Source organism: Cetorhinus maximus, chromosome 1, assembly GCF_964194155.1.
Source record: "Cetorhinus maximus chromosome 1, sCetMax3.hap1.1, whole genome shotgun sequence".
NCBI classification, from domain to species: domain Eukaryota; kingdom Metazoa; phylum Chordata; class Chondrichthyes; order Lamniformes; family Cetorhinidae; genus Cetorhinus; species Cetorhinus maximus.
This window is the reverse complement of record NC_135879.1, coordinates 147,764,407-147,788,495: the sequence shown is the minus strand read 5'-3', so window position 1 is coordinate 147,788,495 and position 24,089 is coordinate 147,764,407. Positions and strand designations below refer to the sequence as shown.

The window sequence follows — 24,089 nt, the reverse complement described above, 5'->3', positions numbered from 1 at the left end:
GAGCAGATTCCTCTGCTGTCTCGCACGAGGTCATTCAGTGGCATCAACGGGATCAACTGAGGCCTGACATGTCACAGTCCAGCTAGCTCACCCCCTCCAGCACTTGAGGATGAAGAAGGACAGGGTGGTGATTCCCATGCTGCCACTACCTTGCCCTCGCCTTGCAGACGGCTTCCTAAATGTCCTCCACTTCGGGACTTGGATGTGTGATGCCACTTTAAGGGATGGCCTCTCTGCACCTCAGTCGTCCGCTGCCCCTTTAAATTCTGTACCCATACTTCTGAGTTCTAAATTTTTTGCCTGAAACTCCAGCCCTCAGAGTGTCAGCTCAGCAAGTTTTTACACAGAAAAAAGGTCTCCAAGATCAATGCTGTGCCCAGTGACTCAGTGTCCTGCAAATCCAAAGGATTCCCGCGGTGAGTCGAGGAAGCCACATATAAGTCCCAGGTTTTCACTGGACAGGTTACTGAAGGCACGAGAGACAGGTGTCAGTTTCACTAAATCAGGGAGACAGGATTAAATCATGTCGAATTGCATTTAAATTATGTACGAGTGGGGAATTAAGCATATCAATGAGCTTCCTGCCATTAACAGGTGTGATTTCCGTTTTGTTTTCTTCCCGCTGCTAACATAATCACTTACAATTTCCTGCCGCTGACAGTCTGTAATGTGTGCCACCCGCCCCGTGCAATTCTCCGTGCCTGTCTGCCATTTTGCCTGTTCCGGCAGGCTCTGCAAAATCCAGCCTATTATTCTTAATGTTGACAGAAGTGGATTGCTGTATCTATCTTTTACAAGTATATGTAGTGAAAAAACTAATATGTGATAGTATCATTTCATTTAATCAGAGGGATTTTTTGATTGCGATCTGCAAGGTAGGTATATTTAAGAGTGACAAAAGGGCCTTGCGATAGAATACCTGTCACTGTTTATCTGATGTTGCTGTCGAACCGTTCTTTATAAATTTTTTTAAAAATAACATTTTAATATTTTTAATAAACAGGTTGGGTTATTCCGGAAGTCTGGAGTTAAGTCTCGAATCCAAGCCTTGCGGCAGATGAATGAAACTTGTACAGATAGCGTAAACTATGAAGGCCAGTCTGCATATGACGTAGCAGACATGCTTAAACAATATTTTAGAGATCTGCCTGAGCCACTGATGACCAGCAAACTCTCAGAAACATTTCTCCAAATCTATCAGTGTAAGTACTAGCAGAAGTTTCCAGATCTAAATACACTTGATTGTCTTTGTCTTTGATTAGTGGCTCAAAGCTAATTTTAAACCTGGGATATTAACATTATCAGGACACAAGCGCTGAAAACCTATGGCTATTGCCTGCCCCTTACAAGGCCTTCAACATGAGGCCTGGGGGCAAGGTCGTAGTTCAACAGCAGGCACATTCTTTAATATATGGTGTATGGTTTCCCCTCCACCTGGGAGCCCGGACCTCTGAAGAGTAATTTGTTTTTAGTTTTGGTTAATGGTTTTATGGCATTTTCCCTTGTAGAAAGGCGGTCCTGTGGGAAACCGGCAGACGTCTCCATGTAGGGAACACAAGCCCCATACTTTACATGGTCTGGGATTCTTTGGTTGGATTTACGGGCGTCTTTGGCAGGGGACGGCCAGATGCAACTCTAACCTGCCAAAGGTATTTAAATCATGGGGCCTCCCACTGACCTTGCAAACTCTGCCCAGGTCCAACTGAATTCTGGGGTCACCGTGTTAGCATTAGGTGTTTTCTTTGTAGAAGTGGAGAGACCATCTTTCAATTTCTACACAATCATTTCCTGCACAGGTGATGAAATGATACATTTGAACAGAATTTATTTTTTCAATGTTTTGCCCCGTGTAAGATAGCAGTTAGTTAAAATTTATTTTGGTATTTCTGAAATTCATAAAACTGGTTTAATGTTGCCACATCGTAATTTGACAAGTTCTCTCTGACAAGTCTGTGAACACAACTGCTTTCTAGGGTGTTCAGGGTGGTGTGATTTTGTAAACAATTTATGAGTGTAAAGATCTTAGAGGTCATTGTTTAAATGTCCCCTGCGAATTCATTGCTTGTTCTTCCTGTGTAGGTATTCTGAGGGTGTTCTATTTTGAGCTGGTGCATATTTTGAAGATGATGTGTATTTTGAGGAATCCTTACATTTTTTGATAATGTATGTTTTGACGATAATGTATTTCCTCTCAGTATCAGGATTTGGTTAAAGTGTTCTGCCTGAAATAGTTTGTATGTATTTTCAGCTCAGCTCATAGCACAAGGAAAACAAAGTAACTCTACATAGGCTCATCAATCATCATGTGCTTCAGTACCCTTGGCCTCTTAATAAAAACATAAACTAATCATGCATTTAAGAATCAAAAAGGAAGTTGTTTCATTCTGTTTGGGATAAACTAATATGAGCTGAATTTCTGTCGCGTTTATTATGTGTGCTGTGGTAAAAGAGTACTGTGGCTCCCCATTCTGTTCAAAATAAAAGCATCATGTTAAGAATAAACAGCGAACAGAGGCCCAAGGAATGAGATAACTGCTGAAAATTGTATCAAATTGTAGAAATACTTTTTATTTTCTTCTCTCTCCTCTCCTGAAGTCAAAAGTGGCAAAGTGGTTGGCTTTTTTTTAAGCCCAATCTCTGTTCTGAAAGCTTAAATGACAATTGTATTGTCTGTACTAGGCTGTTGGCTTGGCTGCGATCAGCTCATTTGGAAGGCCCAGAAATCAAAATGTTTTTCTACCTGAACGGTCTATTTTTGGGAGTGTTTTTTTGTTGTGTTAAAGATACTATATTCATACAATTCTCTATTGCTAAAGTAGACGCTTCCTAGTTACTATGATTCAGTTCCAAACCAGGCAGTGCATTTACCAACTTAAACTGAAAGTGGCTTAGGTGCAGATTGAGCAGAATGCATGTTTCCATTTTCATTTTCATTTCTTTCACCAGCCCTCCTTTTGTACATTACTCAGTCAGTAGCTTTGCACACATTTGTGCTCATGCCCACTAGTAAATGTGAACTGAACAGCTGTCATTGTATCTCAAAGTAGTTCATTGTACATGAAGCCTGTGGAGATATTCCATTAAGGTGCTTTATAAAATGCAAGTTTCCTTTTTTTTAACCATTAAAATACCTTCAACTTTTTCTCCTTCAAGTCTGAAAAGTTAATGAAAATTATTTTGTGCTGCAGATGTCCCAAAGGATCAACGTCTCCAAGCAATTCAGGCTGGCATCATGCTACTGCCTGATGAGAATCGCGAGGCTCTGCAGACTCTCCTTTATTTCCTTAGTGATGTTGCAGCTGTTGTGGAAGAAAACCAAATGACACCTACAAACCTCGCAGTGTGCCTGGCTCCTTCACTGTTCCACCTCAATACTCTCAAGAGAGAAAACTCCTCTCCCAGGTACTGGTTACTTTCTAGGGACGGGGGTTGTATGCGTTTTAAATTAAAAAACATTATTTCTGTTCATAGATTAGCTAGTTTTCTGGAGACACAAGGATAGGAAAGCAATAATACACTTCCACGCATATACACAGGAAAACCTATTGCATAGATATACAAGGAGACCAGTAACACATCGGGATAGATCTTGACTTTGTTCAATAGTGTAAAATGGGTGGCTTAAATGAAAATGAAAATCATGAGGGATGTAAAACTGGCTGGCAAGACCAGTAATAAACACACCTGCACATTTGCTTGGGGAGATCAGTAATATATGTACTGATGCACAGGGAGACCAGTAACACAAATCCATATATACAAGGAAAGATCAGTAATCCCTGCAGCAGAATTGCAGGGGTTTCTACTATAATTTTCACTTTCCACTATAATTTCTGCAAAAGGGTTGTGGAAAGCTAAAGAAACAGCATAAATGGGGAAAAGCCTTAGCTTTTCAGTTCACCATCAGGAGAAGGGAGGAAATTCCATTATGTAAACACCAGGAGGCAGCTGTCAGACTCCCAAGCTAAAACAGTGCCAGTACGAAAGTGCTTTTTTTTATGGTGTTCTTTCCTAATTATTTATTGTGTGGAGCTATTGTGTAAAGTTGTCATCTATCAATGGATAAGGACCTGTTCCAAGAAGACACTTTAAGCACTGTCCCCGTGCTGCACCATTGCCTCAAAGAACTTAATTAAAATAAAACCTTGACCTTGCCACACAGCTCTCTATCTAATTTAAAAGCAAGTCACATTTAGGATGGCTCCAAAAGCAGAGACAAATTGCTGTCCATTTACTAGAGTGAAAGGAATTTTACTCCCATGCAAGTTAAATGTGTCCCATAAATTGCATGGTCCTTATTGTTGATCCATGTGCAAGTTTTACAAGGTTTGCCACTGTTTAATGATTCTCTTGTAAAACTCAACAAATACCTGTGCTGGCACTTAAGTGTCTGTGCTAACGTCCATTCATCATGATGTATTACTGAGGTCTCGATTCTTTTTAATCCAGAGTGATACAGAGGAAACAAAGTTTAGGCAAACCTGACCAGAAGGACCTGAATGAAAACTTGGCTGCTACCCAAGGTCTGGCCCACATGATCGCTGAGTGCAAGAAGCTTTTCAAGGTGTGCTTGTTTGTGATTGTTCATCTTTATTTCAGACCCAGCAAATACTTAGTCAAGTGTTTGAAGACACGACCTGTTAGATTTTGCTCTTCACTATGCCTGAGTTCCTGGACGCAGCAAAGCGGGGATGTAGGCAGAGGCCTGTTGAGTCTGACCTCCCCTATATATGCAGCCCATTCGTTTCCCATAATAGACAGGGATGGACATTCAGTTGCAGCGGGTGCAATCCCAATGTAACCATACCAGATGTGACCGGACAGGGTGTCCTGGCCCTCTTGCTACCCAAATGGAGAGGTGCTCCCAAAAGCTGGCATGTGACAGCAGGGATCCTGGAACATCCCAAAGATTTTCATAAATAAAAGGACTTTTAAATATTTTACCAATGCCCCAACCCCCATGACATTCCAACATCAGTCATAAAGTCCTGAAGCCAGTGGCCAGGAGCACAGATACAGCCTCCCTGTTCCCTGATGCCATGTAAGGCTATACCAATCTCTCCGAAACTCCCTTTAGACTCTGATAAACACCACTTTTAAGTTAAGAGCATATACAGGAATTAACAAAAATTGTAGAAATTTCTGAGAAAATAGTCTAAAATTGTTCAATATACATCAGCAATGCACTATTTTGAACTTTGCGCTGAAAGCATACTCAAATTAGAAGACATCAATAACTAAGTCTGTAAACCTGCTGTTAGGTTAAGGAAGCTGGATTCAGCTCCTGGAATCCAAATTGAATATTGCCAATGTAAAAGCTACTGATCATAGATGCTGAACATCCAGTACCAAACTAAATAGCAATAATATAAAAGCGGCGATATTTGTTGACAGTATAACAAGTGTGGCTATATTTTTGTCGTTTAGATTCCAGAGGAAATGATGAGCCATTGCCGTAACTCCTACATGGAACAGGATTTGCAGCCAGTCAGTTTGGAGGAGCTGGGCCAAACCAGTCAGGGCGAATCCTCTGACTTCCGAGCTCATCTGCAGAACTGCATCGATATTCTGCTGAAAGAGGCCAAAGACAAGTTTAAAGGCTGGGTCAACTGTTCAACATCAGAATTGGCAGAGCTGGCCTACAAAAAGGTACGTATTATTGTTTAAAGGTGAATGCAGCAATAGACCTACACAGCACACACTGGGTTGTGCAAATATAGTGTATATGTGTGTCAGAGCTTTGTTTAAAAAGAAAAAGTGGATGGATAGGAAAATCATTTCAAAGATGGAAAGTCGTGGCAATGTAAATGCGTATTTGAAGTGAATTATCCATTTTCATCAAGTTGTGGAAGATGGCTCTGGTATTCCACAGGGAAGTCCCGATGGCTATGCCAGGATTGCACTTTCAGCCTTTCAACACTGACCCTCACTGGACGTCAGACTCAATGGACCCAATTTTAATCCATGCTAACCCCATGCTAACCCCATCCACTTGAACAGAACTAAAACCTGACTCAAGAGAGTCAACATTTGCATAGAACAGGTGGATCCAAGTGTGACTTGGGCCCATCTTTGTCAGTCGCTTGACAAAGCTTACAGCAGAGATTTAAGCTTACATTTTCACGCAGTTAGAGAGGCTCTCCATCTTTGCAAAAATGGCGCAAAAGGCCCAAGTCTAGAAGCCCCACCCTGAACCCAGCCCACATCATTTTCACAGTGGGAGACAGGGGCGGGTCAAACTTTGGACATCCGTGGTTCATGGAGGCAACTGCACATGTTAAGGTGCCTGTCAGTTCATTGTTTGATTGACAACTCCAAATGCTTATGAGGCTATGAATATAAATGCTTGTTCTTATCTTTCATGGGATGTGGGTGTTGCTGGCAAGGCCAGCAATTGCCCTGGAACTGAGTGGCTTGCTAGGCTGCCTCAGAAGGCGGTTAAGAGTCAACCACATTGCTGAGGGCCTGGAGTCACATGTAGGCCAGATTGGGCAGAGACAGCAGATTTCCCTCCCTAAAGGGCATTAGTGAACCAGATGGGTTTTTACAACAATTGATGATAGTTTCATGGGCACTAGCTTTCAATTCCAGAATTTAAATTCTACCAGTTGCCATAGTGGGATTTGAACCTGTGTCCCCAGAGTATTAAAATGGGTCTCTATTTCAGATTTCCAGCATCTGCAGTATTTTGCTTTTATCCCCAGAGAATTAACCTGGATCTCTGGATTACTAGTCTAGTGATATTACCACGATGCCACCATATCCCCAAAGGAAGTTAAATGTGTTGAATAGGTTTTTACCAATGAGAGTGTTTTTTTAAATAGTGAATTCCTCAATAGACACTTAGGACCTTTGTTTAATCTCAGCATGGGTCCTGAGGTTTGCCCGTGGTGGATACTGGGTGAGTTGACATAGGGGATGTAAGGGCATCATAGGGTGGTGGGTGGGGGGCATGGGTTGACATGAGTTGGCACTAAGTTGGCATGGGGTTATAAAGAACCATGGGGGATGAGTGGAGGGCATAGGTTGGCATGGGGGTGTGAAGGACCATAAGGGGCAGGTGGAGGAACATGGGTTGTCATAGGGGCTATAAAAGTCCAGCTCTGGTGCCAGCTCCTCAAGGGCAATTAGGGATGGGCAATAAATGCTGGCTTAGACAGTGACACCCACATCCCATGAATGAATACAAAAAAAAGGGGTGGTCGAAGGGCATAGATTGGCATGAAGGGCCATGGGGGTGGGAGGGGGATTGTGAGATGACAAGGGTTGGCATGGATGGGGCATGGGAGTGTTTGGAGGGGATGGGTGGTGAGGAGGTCTTGGGGTGAGTGCTGGAGGACTGTTTTTTGTTTCATCCTTTACTTCACAGCTATGGTAAAGTACCAGAGCCCTGAGGCCAGCCTCTCACCCAGCCCGCCTCTGCACCTGGCAGCCCCTGTCGCTGCCCACAAATTCTTTCAGAGGCGGTTGGCACTGCTCCCATAAAACCCGCTCCTCCAAGAATGAAAATTCAAACTTCCGGAGCTCCTTTTCAGGAGCCAATTTCGCAAGGCCAGCAATTCTCCCAACCCCGCACACCCGACATGAGAGTGGAAATTCAGGCCTTAGTCTCCTACCAAATTTTAGGGATTATATGTCATTTTTCAGTCATTTTTATGTAAACACATTACAAAAAATCCACCGATTTTGTCTGAATCTTTGAGGAATAAAAAGAGTTCAAATGAATGTTTTTTGCCAGGTTTGTGATGGACCACCTCTAAAACTGTGGAAGGCTTGCATTGAGATTCCTGTTGCACCAGAGGATGTTCTGTGGCGGATACTACGGGACCGTCATCTCTGGGATGATGACCTTCTTAGTTCAAAGGTCATTGAAAGTTTGAATAGTCAAACGGATATCTATCATTACGTGCAAAGCAGCATGGCCCCACACCCGACCAGAGATTATGTGCTCATAAGGTAAACATTTTAAAACTATTTTAAGTATCATCTACAGGGTAAAGCAAGGGCTTTAGATTAGCCAGCATTGCCTTGCAGACTGCATTGTTGCAGAAGCCCATACAAAGTGAGAAAATGCCTTGTTTAGTTCCTGGTGTGTATAGTTAGGTTGTCTCAGTTCAGTGGCAGTAGGTGTACTAGAATTGGACTCTATGGCCTGAATTTTTCAGGCGGCGGGCGGGCTTAGCGGGAGTAAGCGGGGGCAGTCACGGAGCCGATTGCCGCCCGCGATCGGCTCCGCGTCTCCATTTTATGCGGGCGGGCCAGTTAAGGCCTGCCCAGCTTAAGATGCGACCGGTAGTGCCCAGCACTACCTGTGCAGGCGGGGGGAGCAAGGAGAGTCGGGACATGCGCGCGAAATAGCGCTTCAATCTCCCTGAGGCATGGAGCTGCCTCGGAGATTGAAGGGCTTCTGAAGTTATTAAATAAAAGGTTTATAAATGTATTTAAACATGTCCCCTCATGTGACTGTGTCACATGAGATGGGACATAAATTTTTAAAATTTCATACATATAAATATATAATAAAAGCTTTAGGAAACTTCATCCCGCTCGTGGATGAAGTTTCCTAAAAAATGCGAAGGCCATTTGGGCTTTTCGCCTGCCCACCAACCTTAAGCTTGGACGGGCAGTGTTAACAATGGCAATAATTACTTTCTAATGGCCTTAATACATTTCAGTGGGCACGCAGCTGACTCCAGCACGTGCCCGCCGAACGAAATATCACGGGACTGCGCGATGACATCAGGATGCACGCCCGACGTCATCATGCGTCATTTTACGTGTCAGCATGTCAGGCCTGCCCCCACATGCCGACTGAAAAATCCTGCCCCATGTCTCTGGGCAAAGTAACAGGAAAAGAATCACCTATGGTTTTCATTACTGTACAGTGATGCCCTCCTGAAGTGCCTGTATGCAACCATTCAGCAAAGTCAGCAACAATGTTCTACGCAGTTGAATAACCTGTCATGACTCACACATGCTGAATGGGTTTTTGTGTTGATTAGCGGTGTGTTGCTGTGGTCATACATGAATCTGTTCTTTCAGGAAGGGAGAGATAATAGGAAAGTTATTTGTAGAAATAATGGCTCAGATCATCCAGTCAGCAGTGATGCTGGAGCAATTGCCGCTGACTGCGAAGATAATTGCGACCTTACCTTTTTTGCATTCTTACAGCTGGGTCTTACTGTCACTGGGTCAGGAGGGTGGGTAGTCAGGTCAGTAGTGTTGGGGGTGAGTGGAGGGACTGGGTAGTTGGGTTGGGTTACACTGTTAATCACTGAGTTACAGCAGGACAATACTGGGGTAAGTATCCAGGTAAGTATTCACACATCTAGCCAAAGTCTCCAAACCTGAGCTCAGTGTCAGAGATATTCCGGGCAGCGCAAATCAGTCCATTAGAAATTTAAACTTCCCAGGCAATCACCATGTATGTGCACAGGTCAGGACTTCTGCTGGGTCTCAACTTTCGCCACTGTTGGTATCGGAAGATCCTGCCCATTACATTTATAGTTTATAGAAATACATTTCTCTTGAACGTTTGATTTTTACCTTGTATTTCTTCTGTTTAGAATCTACATTTGAAATATGTTTTTTTTCAGGACTTGGAGGACCAACTTGCCCAAGGGGAGCTGTGCGTTGGTGGCCACCTCAGTGGAGCACAATGAGACGCCTGTGGTTGGAGGAGTCCGAGCTAATACTCTAACCTCACGATATTTAATAGAACCTTGTGGGTCAGGAAAATCCAAGCTCACGTACTTGTGTAGAATAGACACAAGGTATTGGCGGAAGTCTTTTTCATAGTATTAGTAATAGGGAGCTACATTTCTGACCAGTGCTGAATGAACAGTTTAGACAATCATACTAAACTTTGCTGTCCACTTCCTTTTTAACACATTTATTGAAGCAGTTTTGCTCCTACATTAAAATGCAGCAAGGAATTTAGTCTGAGGTAGCTAGACATTCATACAGCTACCATATTGACAGGAAAACATACTCCTATATGAATGCAAAAATGGCAAGGCACACTGTGCAAAATTTAAATGATTTATATGCTTTAACTTCCAAAATTTATTTTTATCATATATTGCAGAGAACAAGTTGATTCAAGTACTTAAGCATTTTTACAGGAACAGTTTTCAATGAACCCTAGCATTGTTTAAGTAAAAACACAATCCGTTCGAAGCACTATTGCTTCTATTGCTTATGGTGGCACCAAGAGAACAGAAAGATCCACACTGAATAACAGTAACAATAATGTATTAACTCATCCAAACAAATTTTGCTTCCACGTAAATTCCATTGCAAAGCTGCAATGTAGGCCATTCCTGGCGAATGTTGCTCACCCAAAACCAGAACAAAACTGTGGCCTGCATCATTCAGTTGTAGCAGTGGCACCAATTGTCAGCAGTACTGTAGTGGTGCAGCTGCAGCAAGGAGAGTGGGAATCACTATTGAGTTGGGCCTCCACAAAGGCTCTAGTGCAACCTCATTTACATAATGACCCTGCAATCAGAGTCTGGACTGCCTTAAATTACGAAGATAGGGCTTTGGAACAGTTTTCTGACTTCAACTATACAGTTCAGTCAGCACATTATTATTTCTTTTAAATCAAACACATTAGCTTTTTTTTTCAATCAGTGTAGCAAATTCAATGTAACATTTTCTATTCTTTGTTTCAGGGGACGGATGCCAGAATGGTACAATAAAGCATTTGGACACTTGTGCGCCGCAGAAATTGGTAGAATACGAGACTCTTTTAATGTTCCTGGCTCCGAAAGTCAAGAAAGCAAGCATTAGGACACTACTTCCAATGAGTTAGTATGTTAACTCTGAAGCACAGGGCTTCAAAGAGCAACCATATCCACTTCTAAGGAAACTGTGGTGGACCCAAAAAAAACACATTTACAATGAAGGCCTGCAAATTCAGACCTTTTGAATGAATTATTTTATTTTTAATAGAATTCCTAATTATGACTGTAGCGATATACTTTTAAAAAGCTGCTTAATTCGTACACGAGGGCTGTCATATAGGCCTTTACTGGAATACTTGGATGGGACTAGTGGCTCTTTGAAAAAGTGATGTGCAAAAATGTACTTCCTTGTTTAGGGGCCACAATTGCTTCTATGAAGCATCAAGCAATTTGTGTAATATAAATCATGTTATGTAAAAGAATAACCTGGTGTGTTCACGTCATTTGCTATTTTTTATGTTCTATTCTATATCTTCATAGTTTATGAACCATTGCTATATTTTCCAGAGTTCCGCATTTCTGTTGTGCTTGGTTGGTTCAGTTATCTGTTTAGCGTGGTGCATCTGGAGGAGTGTGTGCTTGAGCGTGTGTTTCTAAGGAGCTGAAATGTGAGAGATTGGGTAAGGGACGGTGTCTGGTACACTGCTTGCTCAGAAGGCACTGGCATGGCATAATGATATCGTCATTCAATGAGTTTCCAGTACAGTTAAACCTGTCAATATAGTATTTAAGTAAAAGACAATGGAGATCACTTTAGGGCCACTTTTTCCCACCAGGACTTGGATTTTTCCTCTTGATGGATTCTAACATTTCTACCAAAACACGGTCCATTTTCCACTGCCAGAGATTAGAAGAGGGTTTGATTGGAATAATGGAACAGCTTAGATGATCCCTTTAAATGTTTCTTGAAAATGTAACTGGACTCCAGCTGTATTTTCAAAGTGGAAGGGCTGGGTTTTGTGATGAACAAACCCATATCATTTATATTTCCCACTCGATGAGGGTCTTGTCTGGTCCTAAAAGTTTGCAGGGACAAAAATACATCTTTTTAAAAGTGGCATTTAATGCTACAGAACATTAATATATGAACCACGCTATGCTGCATTTTTAACAATCAATGTGGAGCATGTTCTATCTAAGGCAGGGAAGAACATCGCAAAGCTGCTGTTATTGCAAAAGTGTTGTATCTTTTAAAAGCAATATTAGAAACTGCTGTGAAACAGAAAGTTCTGGGCCTGTATGGAGAAAGCTAAAGGGGACTTGATCCTGCTGATTTTTAATAGATCAAACGTGTTGTACTGTGGCAATGTTAGCTTTTTACTTGTTGTCATGCTACTTGCACGACTCAAACAGAAATAGTTTTATAGTAACTTTATTCTCACTCTTTGTCTCCCTCTGAAGCAGAAAAATTTGTCTGGTTGGTGTTTTACTGTCTATATTCTAATAGGTCAGATTTTGCTGAAAAACTGCTTGACTCTGAAGACCACAGGAAGCCGTGATTTGGCTAACGTGCCGAAATGCATCTGTCCCCATCAGTAGCTGATTCTGGGCTCGGGAGATTCCTTAATTATCATGATAGTGGGTGTCTGTGTTGGAATTGGCACATTTAGGGCATCCACAATTGGCATCACACCAAAGGTAGGACACGCCAGGTTCCCCTTGAAAATAGATTATAGGCTGCCCTTATTGGAAGGGACCACTTTCTAAAAGATTGAGGTAACTTAGTGGTTATTGCACTGGAGCAGCAACCCTGAGATCATCCCGAGATTTTACAATCCCCAACTAGCAGGTTTGAAGGTGGGGAAGGGATTTGTAAAATGCAGCCCACTACCTTCCTGCCCACCAACTAGTGCCCACTTAAGTGCCTCATCCCGCCCTTCCAACTATTTTACCCGCGGCAGGGGTGGTCCATGCCTATTGGGTAGCCCGGCAGCTTTTACTGGGCAAGCTGGTGTCAGGCTAGAGGGAGGAGCCTCCTTTGTGCATCCCTTGTGCACATCAGAGGCACTCTTCCATAAGGTTTTAACACCCCCCACCAGGGCCTCTTAAACCTGGTCCCTCATGCCCCTCATTTGCCCCAGCTCCCATTACCTCCTGTTCTTTGGGAACTGCCTGTAGTCTCAGCAGTGGCCACAGCTCGAACATGACACTGCTGAGAGATGGGAGGGGTCCAAGTGTTAAATGGCTACAGGGTAACCGGTATCAGCAGGGTGCATTCCCTGTTGACTCTTTAGGTGGCTGGGTGGGAAACCCCTCTATCTGAAAAATCCTGCCCCATAAGTTCAAATCCCACCATGGAAAGCTATGAAAATTGAATTTAATAAAACTAATACTACTCAGGCTGACTGACCCTGAAAGCTACTGATTGTAGTAGAAACCCAACTAATTCACTGTTGACCTTTAGGAAAGTGAACTTGCCATCTGTAGTGGGTAGAGCTGTAGGTGGGAATTTACCAAGGCTCCTTCAACAGCACCTTCCAAACCCACAGGCACTACCATCTAGAAGGACAAGGGCAGCAGATAGATGGGAATATCTCCACCTGGAAGTTCCCCTCCAAGTCACTCACCACCCTGACTTGGAAATATATCGCCGTTCCTTCACTGTCACTGGACCAAAAACCTGGAACTCTCTTCCTAACAGCACTGTGGGTGTACCTACACCACATGGACTGCAGCGGTTCAAAAAGGCAGCTCACCACCACCTCCTCAAGGGCAACTAGGGATGGGCAATAAATGCTGGCCCAGCCAGCGAAGCCCACATCCCATGAATGAATAAAGAAAAAATGTGCCTCCGAGTTACACACGACATGTTTGACACAAAATGGCCAACACCCCTATTCAAGAACTCAATCATGACCGTTTCAGCACAGCTGGGATTGGGCAATAAATGCAGCCTTGCAACACTGCCCCTGTCCTGAGAGAAAATAAATTTTAAAAATACTAAAAATGATCTGCCAATTTTTTTGCAATCCAGGCAATCCAGGTCTGCGTTTCCAGGTGGGCTCCACAACCACCAGTAATTAAACTGCTGCGTGGTCTGACCCACATCAACTACATGCCAGATCCCAAAGAAGGCTGTGGAGGCACATGAGCTCCAATGTTTGGAATCCCCATTTACAATGATGTTCTGGTGAGGGGTATGCAAAAGCTCCACTCCCACAAGGTCATCTCAGAAACTTAGGCACAAGGAGGGACCTCATGTATTGACAAAGTCCTGCCAACGTTACGTTAAAGAATGGCTCTGACTTTCGGGCCCATGCGCTAATACAGCATGTTAATATTTTGCTCTATTCATCACAAGTGCGGTGTAGGATCAGTGAGGTACCATCCTTTTTGTGGGTTTAGAACTATGGTATTACACAAAGCAACTTGTCCACTTCAAAACTATCCTTGAACATGTACCTACGTTGTAAATCACAAGACCATAGGGGCTTACTTTTGACTATTATCACATGTGTGACAAACTGCTAAATAACACAGTTAAGGTTCTTGTCACATGTGTGCTATTGAGTATAAAGTACTTTTCGTAATAAAACCAACATTCCTCAATTCCCACCTAATATTTACTGGTACATGATATTTACATGGTATTGGATAATATTTGTAATGGTATACAATGGAAGATCTCCAACTCTTTAGTGAGAGAATATTGACATATGTAAAATAATTTCTAGTCCTTTTTTTTGCTTCTCTTTCTGTTTTAATCTTTTGTTTTTCATCCCCACTTGCCAATTCTTGAGATTTTGTTAACAGTCGCTAGTTGCTAAGTTAAGTGGTCCTCTCATAGAAGGTGGTCTTTCATACAGGTTTTACTGTAACATTACTGTTTGTTTGAGGCTTCAAATGGAATGTAGTTAATAGTTAATACAAAACTGCCATTGGGAACTCAATGAACCTTCTTAATATGTGGGTGCTGGAGCCCTTAATGAACAGAAGCTAAAAGAAGGATTTATCTAATATTGTTTAAAATATTTACCATTCAGTGTTATGTAAAGAGCTTTTAGTGATATTTGTGGCAATAAGAACAATTTTATCAAGAATTATTTCAGTGTTATCCCTTCACTTTAAAACGCTTATCTTTCTGTGTGTTTATACAAAAATTCAGTTGGTATTTGTAGAACTTGATGTCACTGTATATACCATTGTATTGTAAACGTGTATACATGCCTAGCTGCATACTGCCAAATAGGGATAACGCATGTTATTAATTATTTAAGTATTCACGTATTTATACCTCAATTATACTTTTTTTGTACCTCTTTTTTAAAAATTGTAAATATTTTACTCTCAAAATGCTAAGACATAAAGAACCAAGAAAGTGTTTATATCTTTTTATGTCTGTACAGTTATAACCATCAAGTGCACTATTAAATGTGTTAAATGAGAATAACCATTCTTTGTTTCTGGACATTGTTCTTTACATGTTACAGCAGGAGCATCCAAACAAAGCCCATAGGCCACATCTGGCAATTTAGGCAACTTTGTTCAATTTGATCTTGGTATTTGTTGGCCTGTCCTGTTCGACTTTTGTTGGAATGGAAATTTGAAAAGGATTGCTATTTTATTAGATAAATAATAAATCGAAAAAACAAGATTTCATTGGAGCAATAGTTTAAGATTATTGCAAATTAATGGGAACTTTGATTTTAACTTTGCACACATACTGCAAGTCTCCATGTTATGCACATACAAAGACTGAAATGTTGAACAGTTCCATGCTCCAGGATGAGACCGATACTGTTAGGAGAAACTGCTGTTCTCCAAAATACCCATTTATATTTCCACTCATTTACAGGACTGCAAGAGCAGCCACCACTCTGCTCCAGATACCAGTTTGTTACCAGTGTCTAGTTAGGGTGATGCAGAGACAATTGGGCCGAATGGCTTCCTTTTGTGCTATAATCATTCTATGATTCAAGGAACTCTGTGTATGCATGCTTATAGGCTTGCATACTGCTCTACTTACTGCCTCCCTGCACCTTGATGTGCTAGATGCTTCTGTAGCCTGAAAGCAATGCTAGCAGGGTTATAACTTCTGCTAGGGCCACACAAGCCAGGCAAGTCAAGAGCTTGGAACCAGTCTAATGGCAGTCCAACAGTGGTCCTTGCAGGGATTGTGAGTCAGGCTAATAGCAATGCCTTTTGTTACAGAAATAACCCAGCAATGAATCAGTTCCAAACCTGCAAATATAAATGTTAACTGTGGAGAATCATGATCTGTTGGGTGTAAGACATGATACTCTAACTCCAGTCAAATATTCTGCCCTGGACAGACAGCAATGAAAGGAATGGAGTGCCTCATGTACATGTGCCACAAGGTATAGGAGTTCAAGCTAACTACCTACTCATTGGCATTAAAATATCAGTAAATTTTCAATGTTAATAAAGAAACCAGGGACATTGGGGCACTCAACATTTTGCCAGTATTTAAAAAAAATTAAAATGTTAGGGTAGAAAATCGAGCATGCTCATTTTTTCTCATGTGAGATAGGGGTGAGGCAAAGGGTAAGGTCCCTATACATGAATTGTGATGCTCAAGGCATCTCTACATTGGGTCTCGGCCTTCGTTAACATCAAACCGACATGGCACGAGCAACCAGCCAGCAGCTAAAAGCAAACAAAAATCAGGCCGGTGTGCCACTAGGCATCTGGAAGGAGCAATGGAAGGTGGGAGTTTTATCTAGAGCTTGTAAAGAGGGATTGGATGCAAGGGATTGGACAAATATGCCCGAAAATGACATCAAGGCAGTATTTGAGTGTGGCATCAAGGAGCCCCAGCTGAAGTCAATGGGATTTAGGGGGAAAGCTGTCTGCTGGCTGGAGTCATACCTAGCACAAAGGAAGATGGTTGTCATTGCTGGATGTCAATCATCTCAGTTCCAGGACATCACTGCAGGAGTTCCTCAGCGTAGTGTCCTCGGCCCAACCATCTTCAGCTGCTTCATCAATGACCTTCCATCATAAGGCCAGAAGTGGGGATGTTTGCTGATAATCGCACAATGTTCAGCACCATTCACGACTGCTCAGATACTGAAGCAGTCTGTGCCCATGTGCAGCAAGACCTGGACAATATCCAGGCTTGTGCTGACAAGTGGCAAGTAGCATTCATGCCACATAAATGCCAGGCAATGGTCATCTTCAACAAGAGAGAATCCAAACATCGCCCTTCGACATTCAATGGCATTCCATCGCTGAATGCCCAACTATCAACACCCTGGGGCTTACCATTGACCAGAAACTGAACTAGACCAATCATATAAATACTGTGGCAACAAGAGCAGGTCAGAGGCTTGCAATTCTGTGGAGAATAACTCATCTCCTGACTCCCCAAAGCCTATCCACCATCTACAAAGCACAAGTCAGGAGTGTGATGGAATACTCTCCACTTGCCTGGATGGGTGCAGCTCCAAACCCTCAAGCAGGTCAACACCATCCAGGACAAAGCAGCCCGCTTGACTGGCACCCAATCCTTCACCTTCAGTATTCAGCCCCTCCACCACCAATGCACAGTAGCAGCAGTGTGTACCATCCACAAGATGCACTGCAGCAACTCACCAAGGCTCCTTCAACGGCACCTTCCAAATCCTCGACCTCTACCACCTAGAAGGACGAGGGCAGCAGATACATGGGAACACCACCACCTGGAAGTTCCCCTCCAAGTCACTCACCATCCTGACTTGGAAATATATCACCGTTCCTTCACTGTCACTGGGTCAAAACCCTGAAACTCCCTCCCTAACAGCATTATGGGTGTACCTGTAGTGCATGGACTGCAGCAGTTCAAGAGGGCAGCTCACCACCACCTTCTCAAAGGCAATTAGGGATGGGTAATAAAATCTGCTGGCCTAGCCAGTGACACCCACGTCCCATGTATTAGTAAAATACTAATATTAATTTATAATGTGTCTTTAGGAACTCATTCTTCCTCTTTAAATCAGCACGCTGTCCACTTTTTCAGTGGAAAACGACAACCTAACAATAAGTCAAGGGGAGATTGTGGTGGATTTAATATAAATAAACTAATTATTATGGTGAAAATAATGGAACATTTAACAGATAAATCTCAAAGATCTGATCATTTCCATCCCAGATTATTAAATAAACTGGGAGAGGGAATTGCAGATGTGTAGATCAGAATTTCCCAAAGATCGAGATTCAGCAATTGTGTCTTGGCACTGGTAAATTGGAAAAGTCATTCCATTAATTAACGGAAAGAGAGATAGAAACCAGGTAACCACAGACCTGTCAGTTTAATATTTCTTATGGGGGAGTTACTGGGATTGATCATCAGAGACAGAGACGATGGAACGTTTGGGCAAGTATGGGCTGAACAGTTTGCATGGATTTATGAAGGGTAAGTCATGTCTGACTAATCTAGTGAATATTTCCGGAGGTTGCTCACATGGTGGATAAGGGAGTCATTGGATGGTGTTCATTTAGTCTTACAAAAAGCAGTTGGTAAGGTCCTACTCAAAGAGTTTAGTCGCAAAAGAAGAAACTGCACTGAATTGAAAGTGACCCTGTGAGATTGGTTGTTCATTGAGGCCATTGGTTAGGAGACAAGAGCAGGGATAAAGGGAATGTTCTTTTTGATGGCATGTGACAAGAGGCTCCCCAGAGATCTGTTTTCACCACAAATATTAATGATTTAGATGAAGGAATAGATAGTTATATATCCAAGTTTGTAAATGTTGCTTAGTTAAAAGACACATTGGCCCAGATTTTTCAGTTGTTCATGGAGCGGGTGTGCCCACCACTGACTTCAATTTAAGCTGCTCGCATACCATTTTACGCTGGAGATTTTGCACCTTCGATTCTTGGCTCCATCAGGGATCCAGTGATGAACAGAGTCAGGAGGGCATATGGCAAGTACAATTCCAGCAAAGCCATGCCTCTTTTTCTCGCCATGAACTAAAGCCACACCCTTTAAGTTCTGTCTTCAGTTCATCAGCTTACATTTTTCAATGGAGCTGTGACCCCCACCCACCCCAACTAGGTTCGCCCCCTTCCCCCGACAATGTTAACCCCCCTGACATTGCTAACCCCCTCCTTCACACTGACAATGCTCGCTCTCTTCTCACCTTGACAGTGTTTACCCCCCTCACCGCCTGACAACATTCAGCCCCTCACCCCCTGACAATGTTCCCCCCTCTCCTCATCCCCTGAGTGTACATTCCCCCCACCATGACAATCCTCACCCTCTCCCCTCATCCCCAACAGCTTTCAACCCCTCACCCCAACAGTGTTCACCCCCCTCACCCCTGACACGCTCACCCTCTCCCCTCACCTCAACAGTGTTCACCTCCCTCACCCCTGACACGCTCACCCTCTCCCCTCACCCCAACAATGTTCACCCTGACCCCCGACAATGCATACCCTCTCCCCTCACCCTGGCAGTGTTTAACTCCCTCCAGCCCCAACAACAATCACTCCCTTACACGACAGTGTTCACCCGCCTCACCCCGACAATCCTCACCCTCTCCCCCTACACCCGACAATGTTTACCCCCTCATCCTTGATAATGCTCATACTCTCCCCTCGCCCCAGCCAATGTCCACCCCCCTCCCCTGACGATGCTCAATCCCATCTCTCACTCCCCAACAATGTTCACCCACCCTTTCCCTCATCCCGGAGGTAGGTAAACATTATCAGGAGAGGGGTGAATATTGTCAGGAAGGTGAACATTGTTGAGTTGGAGTGATCATTGTCAGGGTTGGATGAACATTGTCTGGGGGGTGAACATTGTCAGGGAGTGAACATTGTAATGGGTGTGACCCTTGTTGGGGAGGTGACCATTGTCAGGGAGGTGAACATTGTCATGGGGGTGAAACTTACTGGGGAGGTAAACATTGTCAGGGAGGTGACCATTGTCAGGAGGGAGGTAAACATTGTCATGGGGGTGGACATTGTTATGGGGGTGACCATTGTCAGAAGGGGCATTGTTGGATCCTAGTTACTAGTTTAGATCGACCAATGGATCTGGGCTGCACCCTTGTTTCAGGATGACTGAGTTGGTGCAATAGACAGAGCAGATCAGCAGATACTTATTTTGTAGAACACATTCTATTTATTTACAAAGGAACTCAGCAGTACACTTGTGTGCTTATAACTCAAACCCTGTCTCTACATTACAGAGGTGAAAGTTGTCGGAGGGGTGCTGAGCTGTGTCGGGGAGGTGAACATTGTCATGGGCATAAACATTGTTGGGGGGTGAACAATGTCATGGGGTTAAACATTGTCGGGAGAGAGGTGAACATTGTCATGGGGGTGAACATTGTCGGGAGAGAGGTGAACATTGTCATGGGGGTGAACATTGTCGGGAGGGAGGTGAACATTGTCATGGGTGTGAACATTGTCAAGGAGGTGAGAATTGTCAGGGGATGAACATTGTCATGGAGATGAACATTGTTGGGAGGAGGTGAACATTGTCAGGGAGGTGAACATTGTCAGGGAGGTGAACATTGCCATGGGGGTGAACATTGTCGTGGGGGTGAACATTGTCAGGAGTGGGGTGAACATTGTCATGGGGGTGAATGTTGTCATGGGGTTAAACATTGCCGGGAGGGATGTGAACATTGTCATGGGGTTAAACATTGCCGGGAGGGAGGTGAACATTGTCATGGGGGTAAACATTGTCGGGAGGGAGGTGAACATTGTCAGGAGGAGGGTAAAAATTTTCAGGGAGGTGAACATTGCCATGGGGCGAACATTGTCATGAAGGTATACGTTGTTGGAGAGGTGTTGAGCTGTGTCAGGGAGGTGGACATTGTCGGAGAGGTGAACGTTGTGTGAGGAACATATCTTTTTATTTCTGTTGGACTGTTGTAAAGGACATATCTTTTTATTTTCTGTTGGACTGTGGGTTGAAATTACAATGGCTGCAGATTGAAAGACATATCCACTGGAACAGGGTGAGAGATATATACAATGTTGCAGTCCTGGAACATGGTGTGCCAAGAAAGACAGGATGGTGCTAGAAAGGAGTCCTGGACCAAGGGAGCTGCCTGACAACAGCATTTAATTGGCTCCTGACAAGGTCACCAAGGTTTGTACAAAGAGCAGGGCAGCTGAATAGCTCTTAGCCTAAAAGGAACAAGACCTAAAACCTCTTTCTCCTGTGTGTGGAAGATTCCAGTAATTCCACAATAATAGCTAGCTGACCTTTTTCTCCTCATATCTCTATAACCTGCTGTCTTTCTGAAAACCCCTGTCAAGAGGCACAGGGGAAAATCACCATTGGAGACATTGAAAGGCAAGTCTCAACCAATGAGCTAAATACTGAAAATGCTGGAAGACCACCTCGTGTCATCAACAAGAAATTTGGAAGACATCGATCAAATTCAATCCATCGAATCCTGTACTCCAGAATTGGTGCTATTGGACTGTTTTATCCCACCTTTAAAATGGATGTTTTGTATGTGTCTTCTATGTGTGTGTATGTGCACACGTGTGTGTGTGTGTATGTGTGTGTGTAGGGATTTCAGGAGGGGGTAGAGTTTAAGTTATAGTGTTAGAAGTTAGCAGTTCATATTTCTTTCTTTTGCCACTGCAAACAACAGTTTGTTCAATAAACAGTTATTTACTTATTAAGTTTACAAACCTGGTGCTTGTGTTCTGTTAACCTAAATTAAACAGTTAGGTAGAATTGGGGCAATCTGGTGGTTTGGTCAAACTTTTCACATTTGTTGCGGCTCAGGAAAGAGTGGGGCTTGATATTACAGCGCACTATCCCCAGTGAGTCGTGACAGTTGGCGGAGAGGTGCTGAGATGTGTCGGAGAAGTGAACGTCGTTGGAGAGGTGAACGTTGTCAGTGAGGTGCTGAGCTGTGTCGGGGTTGCCGTGGTGCTGGAGGCTTTGACACTCCAGCTGATCTACTTCGAGCTACACTCCTGAGCAGGGTTTACACCTGTTAAGAAAAGCTCTTAAGAAATCTGCATAAAAGCAAGGGCAAGTCTTGGGCAAACAGCCCAGGCCTGCATGGTTACAGCTGTCTGATCCCACTGTTGTAGGAAATCATGCAGCAATCATTGCAGGGTAAAACCGGCAATTGGAAGTTTAAACTTCCCACAGAAGTACTGCATGTGTGTGTGCACGTCCAGACTTCCTCAGGTCATGAGGCACATCAGGGACTTAAATTGAGTCATTTTCCAGAGTCCATATTGGAAGACAGGGGCCATTGAGTTGTGTAGATGGGAGCAGAAAGTTACCAAAGGACATTGACAGGTTAAGTGAGTGGACCAAACTCTGGCAGATAGAGATCAATTTGGGGAAGCGCAGGGTCATCCACTTTGAATCCAAGAAAAGCAAATCAGAAGATCTTTTAATGATGACAGATTGGAGAAGCAAAAAGACTCTAAAAGTGAATGCACAGGTATGAAAAAGACAAATGTTCTGTTGACATTTATCTGAAAGGTTTTGGTATACAAAAGTGAAGAAGTGATTCCTCAGTTGCACAGAACATTGATCAACCACATCTGGAGTGCTGTACTACATTCAGTTCTGGGCACAAAACTCAGGAAAGACATGTTGGCCTTGAAGCTGCACAGCACAGGTTTACCAGGATGATACCAGGGCTTAAAAAGCTAAATTATGAAGCCAGTTTACATAAACTTGATTTGTATTCCCTTACATTCAGAAGGTTGAGCAGTGATCTAAATGAGGTATTTAAAATGATAATTGGATTAGGGTCGATGTAGAGACCATATTTTACCTGGTTAGAGAATACAGAACGGGGCAGAACCTTATAATTTGAAAAACAAATTACTATAAATGCTGGAAATCTGTAATAAAAACAGGAACTACTGGAAATACCCAGCAGGTCAGACGTAGCTGTGGAGAGAGAAACAGAGTTAACATTTCAGTTTGATGATCTTTCAGTTCTAGCAAATGATCATTGACCTGAAACAGTGGACAGCATTTTGAGTCCTGGGTCAGGAACATGCCAGGCACAACAGCTCTGGGCCCAGTCTTGGCCTCACATCAGGATCACTGACACAACACAATTTTCAAACACAGATGAGCTGATTGTCTCAGGGGCAGGGTCGGCACTCGATTGGTAGTGCTGAGAGCAGTCCGGAGGCATGGCATAAGAAATGGAGGGTCCTTTGAAAAAGTGAGTAGCAGCCATGACTGGGCCTGCCATTCACTGTGGAGATATCTGCACAGAGAGCGGATTGGGATCGGGATCAGGGTAGTGGTGGAAAGGGCTTATGGGCACAGGGAGCTCAAGATTTTCGGATGCCTCCCGGGAGGTCCTTACTGAGGCTGTGGCCAAAAGGCAGATCATCTTTTTCCCAGTCTCTGGCCGACAGCTCCTCTACCACCAGTGACCAAAAGGGCGTGGCTGGAGGTGGCAGAGGAGGTGAGCAATCGTGACATGACTAGGGATCATGGGTCCAGTGCCACAAGTGTTTCAATGGCCTCATAAGGCCTGGGCAGATGATTGGTGAGTGGCACACAGGAAACAAGTCTCTCACTCTGTACATAGCAGCATGTACACAAGCTGAGCAGACTGGGTGTCCATAGTGCTCCCTAACATTGTCAGAGCAAGTGCCCAGCTGCATCACTGAGATGTCAACCACCCTCACATATGGGGCAAAAATGAGAAAAGGGCATCACCAAGTACCAGAACAGCTCATGCCATTGTCATACTGTGAGAGTTGAGGGAGGGCAACATTTGTGCAACATTCTCCCCTCATCCTTCAGGACAAGAGAGCTCACAATACCCAGGAGGTAGCACATACAGGAGGCAGAGGCCCACACCTGCACCAAATCATGACCATGGAGGAGGCCATGCTGGATGTTGCTGTGGTGCCATCGCGGTAAGCCATTGGCAATGGTGAGGATGGATGCCAAGAAGAGCAGGGTCATTTGATAACTCTATCCTCAGGTGATGCCCAATGCACACTGTGGCTTGTCAACCACTGTCACCCATGGGGTTGGTTGTGCTGATGCGCCTGCTGAGCTGTCCAAGTTCTCATCAACACTTTCTTCTTGTCTTTCATACAGAGCCTGTAACCCGCAGAGTAGAACACAGCAGCCGTTGTCAGCCTCCTCCACAGGGAGTCAGTCCACAGAGCCTGCACCTTCACATCCTACCTCCGCACCATCCACCATTGCAGCTGCAGTCACCACCATCAGGCCAAACCCTAGCTTAGAAGAGGGAGCACTGGCTGTCGTGTGTGGTACAGAGTTGCAAAGAATAGATATCAGCTGTGTTTCAGCTGGTGGCCTCATCCAGCATTGAAGGGCACCATGAAAGGGCTCAAGCAGTGGAAGAGGCTGACGAGGGGGATCACCTCTCAGAGGCCAACGGTGTCACCCTTCACCTCCTCAGCCCC

General features: G+C 43.7%; 1 protein-coding gene across 7 annotated transcripts in view; it reads left to right on the top strand.

Moving 5' to 3' along the window:
* Positions 1-15,141, top strand: part of dlc1 (DLC1 Rho GTPase activating protein) — a 585,847-nt gene extending 570,706 nt beyond the window's left edge. For all 7 annotated transcript variants that reach the window (XM_078548306.1, XM_078548283.1, XM_078548313.1 and 4 more), the window contains 7 exons: positions 1,004-1,202; positions 3,189-3,402; positions 4,450-4,564; positions 5,428-5,649; positions 7,739-7,956; positions 9,597-9,773; positions 10,677-15,141. In XM_078548306.1, coding sequence (XP_078404432.1) covers positions 1,004-1,202; positions 3,189-3,402; positions 4,450-4,564; positions 5,428-5,649; positions 7,739-7,956; positions 9,597-9,773; positions 10,677-10,794 — 1,263 coding nt within the window. In that variant the 3' untranslated portion in view covers positions 10,795-15,141. The remainder of the gene's footprint in view (positions 1-1,003; positions 1,203-3,188; positions 3,403-4,449; positions 4,565-5,427; positions 5,650-7,738; positions 7,957-9,596; positions 9,774-10,676) is intronic.
* Positions 15,142-24,089: the final 8,948 nt, after the last annotated feature.